This window comes from Panthera uncia, chromosome D1, assembly GCF_023721935.1.
Source record: "Panthera uncia isolate 11264 chromosome D1, Puncia_PCG_1.0, whole genome shotgun sequence".
Classification (NCBI taxonomy): domain Eukaryota; kingdom Metazoa; phylum Chordata; class Mammalia; order Carnivora; family Felidae; genus Panthera; species Panthera uncia.
The window spans coordinates 42,361,065-42,372,892 of NC_064808.1; the positions used below are offsets into that span (position 1 = coordinate 42,361,065).

Here is an 11,828-nt window from a genome sequence, read left to right on the forward strand (position 1 = left end):
TGAGGTAATATCTGAGTGTGGTTTTGATTTGTATTTCCCTGATGAGGAGTGACGTTGAGCATCTTTTCATGTGCCTGTTGGCCATCCGGATGTCTTCTTTAGAGAAGTGTCTATTCATGTTTTCTGCCTATTTCTTCAACAAACATTTCTTATTTGTTTTTCGAGTGTGGAGTTTGGTGAGCTCTTTATAGATTTTGGGTACTAGTCCTTTGTCTGATATGTCATTTGCAAATATCTTTTCCCATTCCGTTGGTTGCCTTTTAGTTTTGTTGGTTGTTTCCTTTGCTGTGCAGAAGCTTTTTATCTTCATAAGGTCCCAGTAGTTCATTTTTGCTTTTAATTCCCTTGCCTTTGGGGATGTGGAAGCACATTTTAATACATACCCTCTGGCCAGACAGAGTTTATCAAGAAACAGTGTAGAGATTTAAGACACCAGACTCTGGAACCAGATAGCCTAGGAACAGGTTTGCTATGGATCTGCTAGCTGTGTGGCTTTGGTCAATCTATTTAATTTCTCTGTATCTCAGTTTCATCATCCATCAAATGGGGCTTCTGATAGTAACTACTTTATGCAGTCATTGTAAAGATTAAGAGAGTAATTCTGTGGGGGCGCCTGGGTGGCTCAGTGGGTTAAGTGTCCAACTCTTGATTTTGGCTCAGGTCATGATATCACAGTTCGAGAGTTCGAGCCCTGCATCAGGCTCTGTGCTGACAGCTCGGAGCTTGCTTGGGATTCTCTCTCTACCCCTCCCCAGCTTTCCCCTCCCTTTCTGTCTCTCTCAAAAATAAATAAATAAACTTAAAAGAGTAACTCTGTGAAGCACTTATTATAAGCCAAGCATATAGTAAGCACTCAAAAATATTAATGACTATTAATTTCTATGTTTGGAGATATATTGTTCATATTAGCAAGTCAAAGGAGAAAAACCATAAGGTAATGTTGTTAGATATCAAAAGTATTTTGATAACGTTTCATATTCATTTATTATTTTTAAAAAGTTCTAGTATACAGTAAGAAGAAAAATATTTTCTTAAAATAATTAAGAAGCTCCATTTGAAATCTGTAGCCTTCATCATCAAGGATGCCTATTATCACCAGCATTGTCATGATGTGATACAAAAAGAACAAAAAATATGAAATAACATTTATTATTATTTACAAATGATACATTTTTGTACCTAGAAAACCCAATGCCAGTCAAAATCCAAACAGGATTTTTAAACAATTGGTAATTATTCTAACTTTCTTCTAGAAGAAAAATAATGTATAAAAATTGCCAAGACCATGTTGAAACAGAGAAGTATTGGGGTGCCTAGGTGGCACAGTTGGTTAAGCAACTGACTCTTGATTTTGCCTCAGGTCATGATCTCACACCTGTGAGATCAAGCCCTGGGTCAGGCTCTGTGCTGACAGCAGGAGCCTCCTTGGATTCTCTCTCTCTCTCCCTCTCTCTCTGTGTCCCTCCTCTGCTTGTGCTTGCTTGCACACTTGCTGTCTCTCAAAATAAATAAACATTTAAAAAATGGGAGAGAGAGGGAGAAGTATGAGGTGCTTTTGGCTTATACGAGGCCTCATCTTTTACAAGTGCAAGAGATATACATATCAACACAAGAGAAAAGAAAGACCAGAAGAAGATAGCATATGATAAGGGTGGTGTTTCAAATCATTGTGAAAATTGTTGGCTAATTAATAAATGTTTTGTGAAATGTAGACAATTTTATTATTAATAAAATCTATCACTCCATTGCATTTGTAAATTCAGTATGTTTTCTGAAATCCATCATATTGTCAGGCAATATTTGCAGAACCAAATTTGAACCATGCGTTTTGGAAGTGATTCCAAAAGCCGAAGGCTTATTGAGTAGGGTACATTAATTCTATAATAAGAACTCTTGATATACATATTTCACCTGCAATTCTGTCAGTTTTTATTTCACATAATTTGAGGCTGTGTTGTTGGATGCATGTGTGTCTATTATCAATAGATATTCTTGCCACTTTGCTCCTTTTCCCACTAGATGATCTCTTTCCTTTTCCAATAAGGTTTTTTTCCTCCTGAATTCTATTTTAATCATATATTATTAAGCTCAACTTGTTTTTCTTCATATTTGTCTTATGTATCTTTTCCTACCCATCTATTTTAAATAATTTTGAATCCTTCTGTTTATTTCATAGAAAAAAAAAAAATCATTGCTAGAGCCTTAAAAGAAAGTCCAACCTGATAGTCTTGGTCTTTTATTTGGTGACTTTAATTAATTTACAATTATTTTAAAGCTATGTGAATACTTATTACTGCCATCTTTTCTCAAATTGTGCATTAACTATATGTCAGGGGTCTTTTTCATGAACAGGTCTTTTTTTTTTTTAATTTACATCCAAATTAGTTAGCATATAGTGAACAATGATTTCAGGAGTAGATTCCTTAATGCTTCTTACCCATTTATCCCATCCCCCCTCCCACACCCCCTCCAGTAACCCTCTGCTTGTTCTCCATATTTATGAGTCTCTTATATTTTGTCCCTCTCCCTGTTTTTATATTTTTTTCCCTTCCCTTATGTTCATCTGTTTTGTCTCTTAAAGTCCTCATATAAGTGAAGTCATATGATTTTTGTCTTCTTCTGACTGACTAATTTCACTTAGCATAATACCCTCTAGTTCCATCCACGTAGTTGCAAATGGCAAGATTTCATTCTTTTTGATTGCCGAGTAATACTCCATTGTCTATATATAACACATCTTCTTTATCCATTCATCCATCGATGTACATTTGGGCTCTTTCCAAACTTTGGCTATTGTTGATAGTGCTGCTATAAACATTGGGGTGCATGTGCCCCTTCGAAACAGCACACCTGTATCCCGTGGATAAACACCTAGTAGCGCAATTGCTGGGTGTAGGGTAGTTCTATTTTTAGTTTTTTGAGGAACCTCCATACTGTTTTCCAGAGTGGCTGTACCAGCTTGCATTCCCAATGAACAGGTCTTTCCACTGAACAGAACAGATTCTGTTTCAGTATTAAAAATGTATGCATTCTTAAAAAAAAATTAAAAAAAAAAAAGGGGGCGCCTGGGTGGCTCAGTCGGTTGAGCGGCCGACTTCGGCTCAGGTCATGATCTCGCGGTCTGTGAGTTCGAGCCCCGCGTCGGGCTCTGTGCTGACAGCTCAGAGCCTGGAGCCTGTTTCAGATTCTGTGTCTCCCTCTCTCTGACCCTTCCCCGTTCATGCTCTGTCTCTCTCTGTCTCAAAAATAAATAAACATTAAAAAATTTTTTTTAAATGTATGCATTCTTTTTAAATTTTATGATATGTCCCTTAATATAAAAGACCTATACTTATGACATTTATTTTTACTAAGCATGAGTATAAATGACCATCCATATATTCCAGTACTCAGTTTAGAAAATGATACCTAAGGAAACAAAACCATGGTGGGTGCTGCCTTTATACCCCTCTTCATGACATCTTCTTCCCACCCACTCAAAGTTAATAACTTTTAAAAATATGATATTTATTCTCCTTGCACGTAACTGTATTTTTGCTACATATATATGTATCCCTAAATTATGTATAGTAATGTTATGCATGTTTTAAATTCAATACAAATGGTACCATCTGTATGTACCTTTTGCAACTTACTTTATTTTGCATCCAACATTACATGTGAGATTTATCCAGGTTGATACATATATTTATATTCATTGTTCTGTAGTGTATTGTACATATCCATTATATGAATAAACCACAATTAGTTTATCTAAGGTATAGATTATCAATAGATAGATAAAGAGATAATAACGTATGTGAGTTTCAGAAGCAGTAGACTGGAACCAAAACAAAATGAACATTATTTTTTTTTAATGCTTATTTATCTTTTGATAGAGAGAGTGAGGGGGAAGAGGGGCAGACAGAGAGGGAGAGAGAATCCCAAGCAGGCTCCATACTGTCAGCGCAGAGCCCGATGTGGGGCTCAAACCCATGACCCATGAAATCATGACCTGAGCCGAAACCAAGAGCCGACCGCCCAACTGACTGAGCCACTCAGGTACCCCAAAGTGAACATTCTTACAATGATTTTAAGGAGATGAAATGCAAATGAACTCATAAAAATAAATGGATAAAATTGCTAAGTTGGACATTAAGCGAATTGACATAAAATCTCAATAAGAGGAAAAACAAGCCATGGTACCAAAAACAGTTCCATCAACTGATGACCCCTGTATTAGTCTGCTCTGGCAGTCATTACAAAATAACACATTAAATAGCTTAACAACAGAAATATATTTTCTCTCAGTTCTGGATGCTGGAAGTGCCAGATGAAAATCCCATCAGCATTGATGTGTAGTGAAATCTCACTTTTATCTTACACATCGCTGTCCACCAGCTGTGTCCCCACCTGGCCACTTCTCTGTGTGTACATGGAGAGGGAAAGAGAAAGATCTCTGCTATCTCTCTGTTTTTCTTTTAAAATTTTTTAAATGTTTGCTTATTTTTGAGACAGAGAGAGAGACAGAGTGTGAGTGGATGATGGGAAGAGAGAAAGGGAGACACAGAATCTGAAGCAGGCTCCAGACTCTGAGCTGTCAGCTCGAACCCACAAACCGTGGGATCATGACCTGGGCTGAAGTCAGACATCCAAGCGACTGAGTCACCCAGGCGCCCCTATCTCTCTCTGGTTTTATAAGGCCTCCAGTCCTATCAGATCAGGACCCTACCTTTATGATCTCACTTAATCTTAACTGCTCCCTCAAGGCCCTATCTTCCAATACAGTCACATTGGGGGTTAGAGCTTCAGCATATGGATTGTGGAGGTACGTGTTCTCTCTCTAATACTCCCAAATCTTATATCCCATTTAGCTTTGCCACAACATTATTAAAAAGCAACCTCAAAATCTTAGTGGTTTACAAAAGCAAATATTTATTTTTCTTGGTCATGGGCAGGTAGTAGGGATGAGTGTGGTCTCAGCTGGTGTTGGCTGCGTGTGGATCTAGACTGCAGGTCAGGTTTAGGTCCACAGGCTTCATTTTGGAGTCCAGGCTAAAAGGGCAAAGGACACCTAAGCATGTACTTTTCAGGGTGATTCCAGTACCACAAGAGCACAAAACCCAACCACATAAACATGTTTCAAACCTCTGCTTGTACCACATCTACCAGCATCCCATCAGCCAAATCAAGTTACTAGGCTAAGCCCAAAATCAAGGATCAGGGATGTCCATTTCACCTACATTGTGGCCATGGTGAGAATAAACATACACACACACACACACACACACACACACACGCACACACACACACACACACACGCACACTACCATGGGAGCGATAGTTCAACAGGCACAGCATAGATTCTCAAGCTCCAAGTGTTTGGCATGAGTCTTAATGACACTAGAAGACATTGTTTTGCTATGACGGCCCATGTGGGTTTTGCATAGTAAAGACTGATGCTGCAGCCACACCATCCATAAGCTAAAAGTCTTTTGTCTCTCATGTTGTGCTTTGATTCCTCACCCACTCCCTACAGCGCTTCGTAAAGTTCTGAGCCAGTGCACCCTGCTTTTGTTTGGAGAGTTCACATTGGTCACACTCTTTCACTCTGTGAGCTCTGAGTCCATTGAGAAGTATGGTGGGAATTCAGTGCAGTATTGGCTTTATTATGGTGAAGTTGCCTTGGATCCCACACTGAAATGGTTTCTCATCTGTTTCCCCTCCTGATATAACTTCCTAGTCATAGGTATTACTCCTAGAGAGCATCCTGCCTGTCTGCTCTGTTTACAGCGTGGGGAGGAAGCAAAGCTGGTCAGATTAATACAGAGGAGGAGAAACATAGAGCAAGAAGGGTGCTCAAACTAAAGACACAGGCCTTGTGGAGGCAGGAGGCAGAGTCACTGACAGCTGGTGGCCACTGCGGAAACCTCCAGGCTTTTGAAGGAGTCACTCTCTAGGTGACCGAATTCACTGAAGATGAAGGCCCTTGGACAGTTTGGCTTGAAGAAAATCAGGCCCAGAGGGGACCTGGTAGTTGACCATGAACATAAAAAAGACATAACTCCATTACTTCTCTCATTCATTCAATAAATATTTGAGTCCTACCTTGTGCCAGGCATACTGTTCTTTGTATTGGCAATTCAGCAATTAACAAAATAGCCATATCCTTGTCAGTGTGGTACTGACATGGTTTATGGAATGGGGTACAAACATTAAATAAAAAATGTAGATAATATATATTCTGACAGAAGGTAATAAATGGTAAAGACAGAGAAAAAAGGGAGGGAAGAGGGTTAGGGTGTGTTGGCAAGGTGAGGTACAATTTCAGAAAGGATGGCCAGGGTAGGTGATATTTGAATAAAGATATGGAGGAAATGGGGCCATGGGGTTAGAGCATTGTGCAACAGGTGAGGCAAGTGCAAACACTTGAGGGGGTAGGTGCCAGGGTTGAGGAACAGTAAGGCCAGTGTGTGAGAGGAAGTACAAGATGAGGCCAGACAGGTCATGGGGCTGGTGGTGAGAGGAGGGAGGGAAGATCATTGTGGACCTTGGAAGTCCCCACAATGATCCAGGGGCTTATTCCATGAAGTGGGGAGTCAGTGGAGTACTTTGTGCATAATGAAGACATTTGGGCGATTTACCTTTACAGCGCCAGTTGGGCAACAGTGTGGAATACAGACTGAATGGGAACAAGGGTCATATTCCGTGTGCTCCTGAGAAATCATTAGAGTCCGTGGATATAAGGGGGTGACTTTACCAACTAAAGAACCTCACCTAACTGACTATCCACCAGTGAAACTGGGTGCTCAGTCACCTTGGGAGTCAGCAGCACGTAACTGACAGTCCCAGTAGATGTGAGGGTTGTTAACGCTGGGAAATTCCTACATCAAATAAGGCATTAAACTCTGACATCCCAGATTCCTTCCACTAATGAGCATCTCTGGTGCCACAGCATATATCACCCTAATCTCCCCCAGTTAGAATATAGGCTCCATGAATATAAGGAGTTTTGTCCCTTCTGTTCATTGATCTATCCTGGTGCCTTAAATAGTGTCCAGTAAATAACAGCCACTCAATTAGCATTTGTAAATGTTTGAATGTCCCTATTAAACATATTGCAGGTTTTTAGGGGTGCCTGAGTGGCTTAGTCAGTTAAACAACCGACTTTGGCTCAGGTCATAGTCTCCTGGTTTGTGGGTTCAAGCCCCATGTTGGGCTCTGTGCTGACAGTGCAGAGCCTGCTTGAGATCCTTTCTCTCTCCCTCTCTCTCTCTGCCCTTCCCCTACTCATGCTTCCTCTCTCTCAAAATAAATAAATAAACTTAAAAAAAAATATTGCAGATTTTTGAGCATCATACTTTTGTTCTCAGCACCTCAGAGAATAAGAATAGTTGGTTGGATGGCACCTGATGAATTTTCCAGGCCTGCCAGTCAGTGTGATTGCATTTCAGACTCTGAGCCATTGTTTCTAAAGGGCTTTGCAGGCTATAGGGTGTATGAAGGGTGCTTATGGGGAGGGAAGGCAGGGATGGGCAGTGGCAAAGCTGAGTCAAGGGGAAGTACACAGAGAACCTCTGGTGCTAGGGATCTCTGAACATGAAGGTGGATTGTCTTGGAGATGTCTCGAGTTCTTGTTCCATTAAAGGTGTTTCCTTAAAAGCTAAAGATACAGGATACAGAAGACCTATCCCATCCCAAGCATGTTGCCTTTGCTTCGTGGTCAGCCTGGTCAACAAAGTATTCACAGGTCTTTAGGCTTTCCTTGGAAAAACACCATAAATAGCAGTAGGGACGCCTGTTAAGTGTATTTAAAACCTCTTTTTTTTTTTTTCTCGTCTTAATGAAGTTCACCAGTGACAGTATTTTTTCAAAGACTTCTGTGTGGGCACAAGCATTATTATGCATCCCCAGACACCCACCCGGCAGCTACGCCACTTCCCCCTGAGGTTTAACAGGATCGCCAACATCAAAAGGTAGGCTGACGGGGCTCACCTTTGCCACCAGATAAGCCAGTGAGACTTGCTGTTACGTTTATTGAACAATCAATACAACGAGATACACAGTATGTCTTTGCAATGATTTTATTTCATAGTTAGCTTTAGTTTACTTCAGTATATGTGCTGCCGAAGCGAGCACAGCTTTAGTTTATTTCAAACTAAAGAGAATGTTTTTAATATTAAGCATGCATTTATATGTGTCTTCCATGCTCTGTATCCGATGAGTTGCTTTCATTACAAATTAAAAGTAGACTTCGCTTCATGATGACCTGGAAAAAAACAATAACAACCAGAATTTTGTAACTTTATTGTGAAAATATTGAAATCTATTATCTCATTTACTCTTTAATACTAGCTAGTAGATATTGTTGCCTTTGATTCACAAATAGGGAAATTGAAGCTCAAAGAATGTGTGACCCATGGTCATATGGCTAATAGAAGGCAAATAGTTCTTGACTCCAAATGTATGTTCTGAATTCATATGTAAATATACCAAAAGTATGTCCCTACCTTTCAAACTCAAACGATAGAATATTCATAATTATAACTTCATGGGACAGACATTTAAATAGATTTGTATTTTCTAGCAGATGATCCCAGTATCACAGGGAGATACTGGGAAAATGGAGGAAAATGAACCTAAATTTTAGGAGTTTCAGCTACTGGAACTCCCTCTTCTCTTTCCAGACACTGGTTGGGCACATTGCCCTGTGAATTTTTCTACTTCATGAGCTTAGGGAGGGTTAAAGTGTGGACTGCATCCCTGCAATAACCAGTTTTCCAGCCTCCCATCTGACAGTACAAGGGCAGTCACCTTCCTGGAGTTGTTTACTGCTTAAGTCCAAGGTCCCTGCGGCGCCTGTTGTAGACTTTGAAGCCCATAGAGGTAGGCAGCAAGTTGGTGTTTGCCACGCTTCCGGCTTTGCTCAGCAGGCCTCCCAGCCAGTGGGCCACACAGGTGGCAGAGTTGCAGGTTCTCTTCTGGACAGTGACTCTGATTAGCAAGGTGGAAAAAGAAGAGAAGACCTGTTAGAGACTGGAACAGATACCTGCCACATAGAACCATCATCGTAAAATTACTGCTCTGAGAGGCACCAGTTAACCTTGTGTCTTTCCTCAATCACAATTGTCACTGCAGAAATACACAGGCTCTTGGGGAAAATTCCATGATCACTCCCACAGACATTCCCAGGGGTGTCAGAAAACCCAAGGTGGCTCCGGGTGAGTGGCCATGGAACACAGAGCTGTAACAGCCTGTCTTTCCTGTATAAATAAACTACAAATCAAGAAAGGCTTATGAGACACAGAGAATTATGGCCCCAAACTGATCCTAACACGAGGATTGTCTGGAAGTCACATCCCACTCAAAGGCATCAAATATCCCTTGTTAGAAATACAAAATTTCCCCGACTTACCTGGAAGAAAAGGCGATTTTACAGCGTTGGGTCCCCGAGGTGCTTACCTGTTCTTTACTGCTCCTGTTCTTCCTACTTGAGGTTGGTCCAAGGACTAGCTACTCCACCCTGCACCCAGCTACCACAGGGCTGAGGCTACTTCTAAGCATAGGTCCCTGAATCTGGGAAGCCTGTGGTGTGGGCCAGAGCAATAACCACCACCGCTCAGGTCTTTTGAGAAATATACTTTTATTCCCCATCAGCAAACACATTCACAAGCAGGACTGAGAAGCCGTGCTGTGATTCCTCAGGGGAAGCACAGGGCTGCCCCCATCTCTTCCTGCGTGATTCTCTTCTGGCCTGTTCCTCTTGCTCTCCTCCCATCTGAGGTTCCAGACATCCACTGCCATAAAGAAAGCCACCGATACCAGCAACCCCAGAGGACCACACGTATCACGATATAGGAAGGAAGGAAGAAAGGACATTAGAAAAGAGAGGGAGGGGTTTAATAGGCATCCTGGGTCATGCCATCGTGAGGGCCGTGGTCTCTCTCCAAGCTGCTGGCCATGACCCTTTTCTTGCCGGGTGCTCCGACCCCAATTGCAGTCTGAGGGAACGTGTGAAACTTGTTGAGGTCCTGTGTGTATGTGCCCAGCACACAGGTGCTCAGATTACTGCACCGCTTAGCTCGGAAGCTGTCCAGGCTGCAGGGAAAAGACATGCCAGGTGGTACCATGCACCAGGTCTGCCCCTGTGGCGATCTCCCAGAAGGTTAGACCAGGGAGGGGGCACTCTGAGTGGGGGCAGGAGGGGCAGGCAGGAGGGCAGCTCACACATCCTCCATTAGGAGAACTCCGAGGTTTGCTGAGCCAGGGCAGCGTGAGGCAGGGTTGCAGTGGGGAAGGGGTGCCCTTTCCTAGCCTTCCGCATGCCGCTCAGTCCTTCTTGCTCTGCAGAGAGGTCCTTAAGGTAGATGCAGGTGCAGCACATGCCAGGCAGTGCCGGGGCGGGCCAGGGGCTGGCGTGAGCTCCAGGCTCAGGGGACACGGGGAGGTGGGGCTGGGGAAGGGCGTCTGGCCCCATGACAACATGCACGTCTCCACAGATCCTACACATCTCAAGCCCCCAGACCTACCTCAGGTACTGCTCTACCTGACCCCACCCTCTGCAAGGCCTTTGGCTTCACCTTGCAAATGTGCAATGAAGGCTCCATGTGGATGTGAGAGAACGTCAAGTGCAGATTTACAAGGAGAAACCAATTTCTAAAATCTCCTGGGATCTGTGGGGTCCATCTGCCGGCCTCACACTTACCAGTCCTAACTCCTCCAATGCTGGGAAGTCTCCTCATTGCTTTCAGACCAGTTTCCGGAGGGAGGGATTTCATACCTTCCCCAGTTGCTTTCAGAAATGGATCTTTTTACATGTGGTCTAACCATAGTCTCTGTGTGGGACCTCTGTTTTCAGTGGTGCGTGAGAATAGCTGGGCCCCAGGCCGAGGAGAGCCATGGCAGTGTGCTGGCCTCCTGTCCAGCCGTGTTCCGTCTTACCTCTTAGGATATGCCTTCCTTGGCAGGACAGGAGGGAGGGGATGCCCTGAGCCAAGTGGAGTGGGGATCCTCACCTGGAGCCCTCGGTCTCCTGCTCCTGCTGCAGTTCACGGGCCTTCCTCTGCACAAAGTCCTTCACCATTGCAGTCAGCAGGAGGCGCAGTTCCTCCTCATTGAGCATAGCAGCGTCCTGAGGACTCTCCAGAGCAGACCTGGGGAGGGGAAGAAAACACAATAGAAGCTCTGGGTCGCTGCCTGTCTCTCCCAAGATAAGCAGCCAGGCTTCCTAGTAAAAGCAACAGAAGCATTCTGTCAGATCAATGAGTTATCTGAAATTTATAATAAAGAATATTGTATATCAGTGCTGTTTTTCAATTATGTGCTACACACCTTATATCAGAAAATATATACTCCCCTTTGCCCGGCTCACCAGTTGGTAAACTTTCAGCACACCACAATTTTGAGAATGGAATTGTCTGATCCCAGGAGAAGTGGGAGAGGAGTGACCTCCAGGCAGGGCTAGCTTACCTGAATGGTGCTGCCTGGAGCATGCCCACCTGGTACAGGGCCAAGATGCCAAGAACCAGGAGAGGAGAGAACTTCCAGAAGCCCATGGCGCTTCTCTGCAAGGGAAAAAGAATGTCATTTTCTGCACCAGTTTGAAGTTCCATGAGCCCAAGAACCTGGACTCTTGTCCTGCTTCTTTCTTCCTGTAACTCCCTGGCATGGTGGCTTCAGGCTGGTAATGCCATTCCTTTTCCCAGTGTTTCCTCACTGGGGAAGTGGACTGTGGGAAGATCCAGTGAGACTGAAGCAAGCTATCCCAGCAGGACAACTGGGGAAAGAGGACTCAGTCCATAGCCCCCTCCCCACCACCTCACACACTACATTACCTGCTGGCCAGGTCT

The 11,828-nt window shown here is 43.3% G+C and overlaps 1 protein-coding gene and 1 long non-coding RNA gene across 3 annotated transcripts in view; one reads left to right on the forward strand and one right to left on the reverse strand.

Moving 5' to 3' along the window:
- The window catches only part of LOC125935648 (uncharacterized), a 68,278-nt gene that overhangs the window by 13,922 nt on the left and 42,528 nt on the right, over positions 1 to 11,828 (forward strand). The window lies entirely within an intron of this gene.
- On the reverse strand, positions 8,048 to 11,571 carry LOC125935618 (calcitonin receptor-stimulating peptide 1-like). 2 transcript variants are annotated; one of them, XM_049649449.1, is made up of 4 exons: positions 11,449 to 11,571; positions 10,995 to 11,132; positions 8,794 to 8,973; positions 8,048 to 8,248 (listed from the first exon to the last, which is right to left on the reverse strand). In XM_049649449.1, exons 1-3 carry the CDS (start codon positions 11,532 to 11,534, stop codon positions 8,808 to 8,810), a joined length of 390 nt encoding a protein of 129 aa, XP_049505406.1. In that variant the 5' UTR covers positions 11,535 to 11,571; the 3' UTR covers positions 8,048 to 8,248; positions 8,794 to 8,807. The 2 variants fall into 2 exon arrangements, with proteins under 2 accessions (XP_049505406.1, XP_049505416.1); XM_049649459.1 differs by lacking the exons at positions 8,048 to 8,248; positions 8,794 to 8,973 and adding an exon at positions 9,611 to 9,776.

What these genes read in the sequence shown, in the direction of transcription:
- LOC125935618 (XM_049649449.1), bottom strand. Translation starts at nt 11,534, where the DNA reads ATGGGCTTCTGGAAGTTCTCTCCTCTCCTGGTTCTTGGCATCTTGGCC. An exon ending in CTCCAGGCAGCACCATTCAG is followed by an intron (nt 11,133 to 11,448) that starts GTAAGCTAGCCC and finishes TCCCCTCCCCAG; the next exon opens with GTCTGCTCTGGAGAGTCCTC. An exon ending in CAGGAGACCGAGGGCTCCAG is followed by an intron (nt 8,974 to 10,994) that starts GTGAGGATCCCC and finishes CTTGCTAATCAG; the next exon opens with AGTCACTGTCCAGAAGAGAA.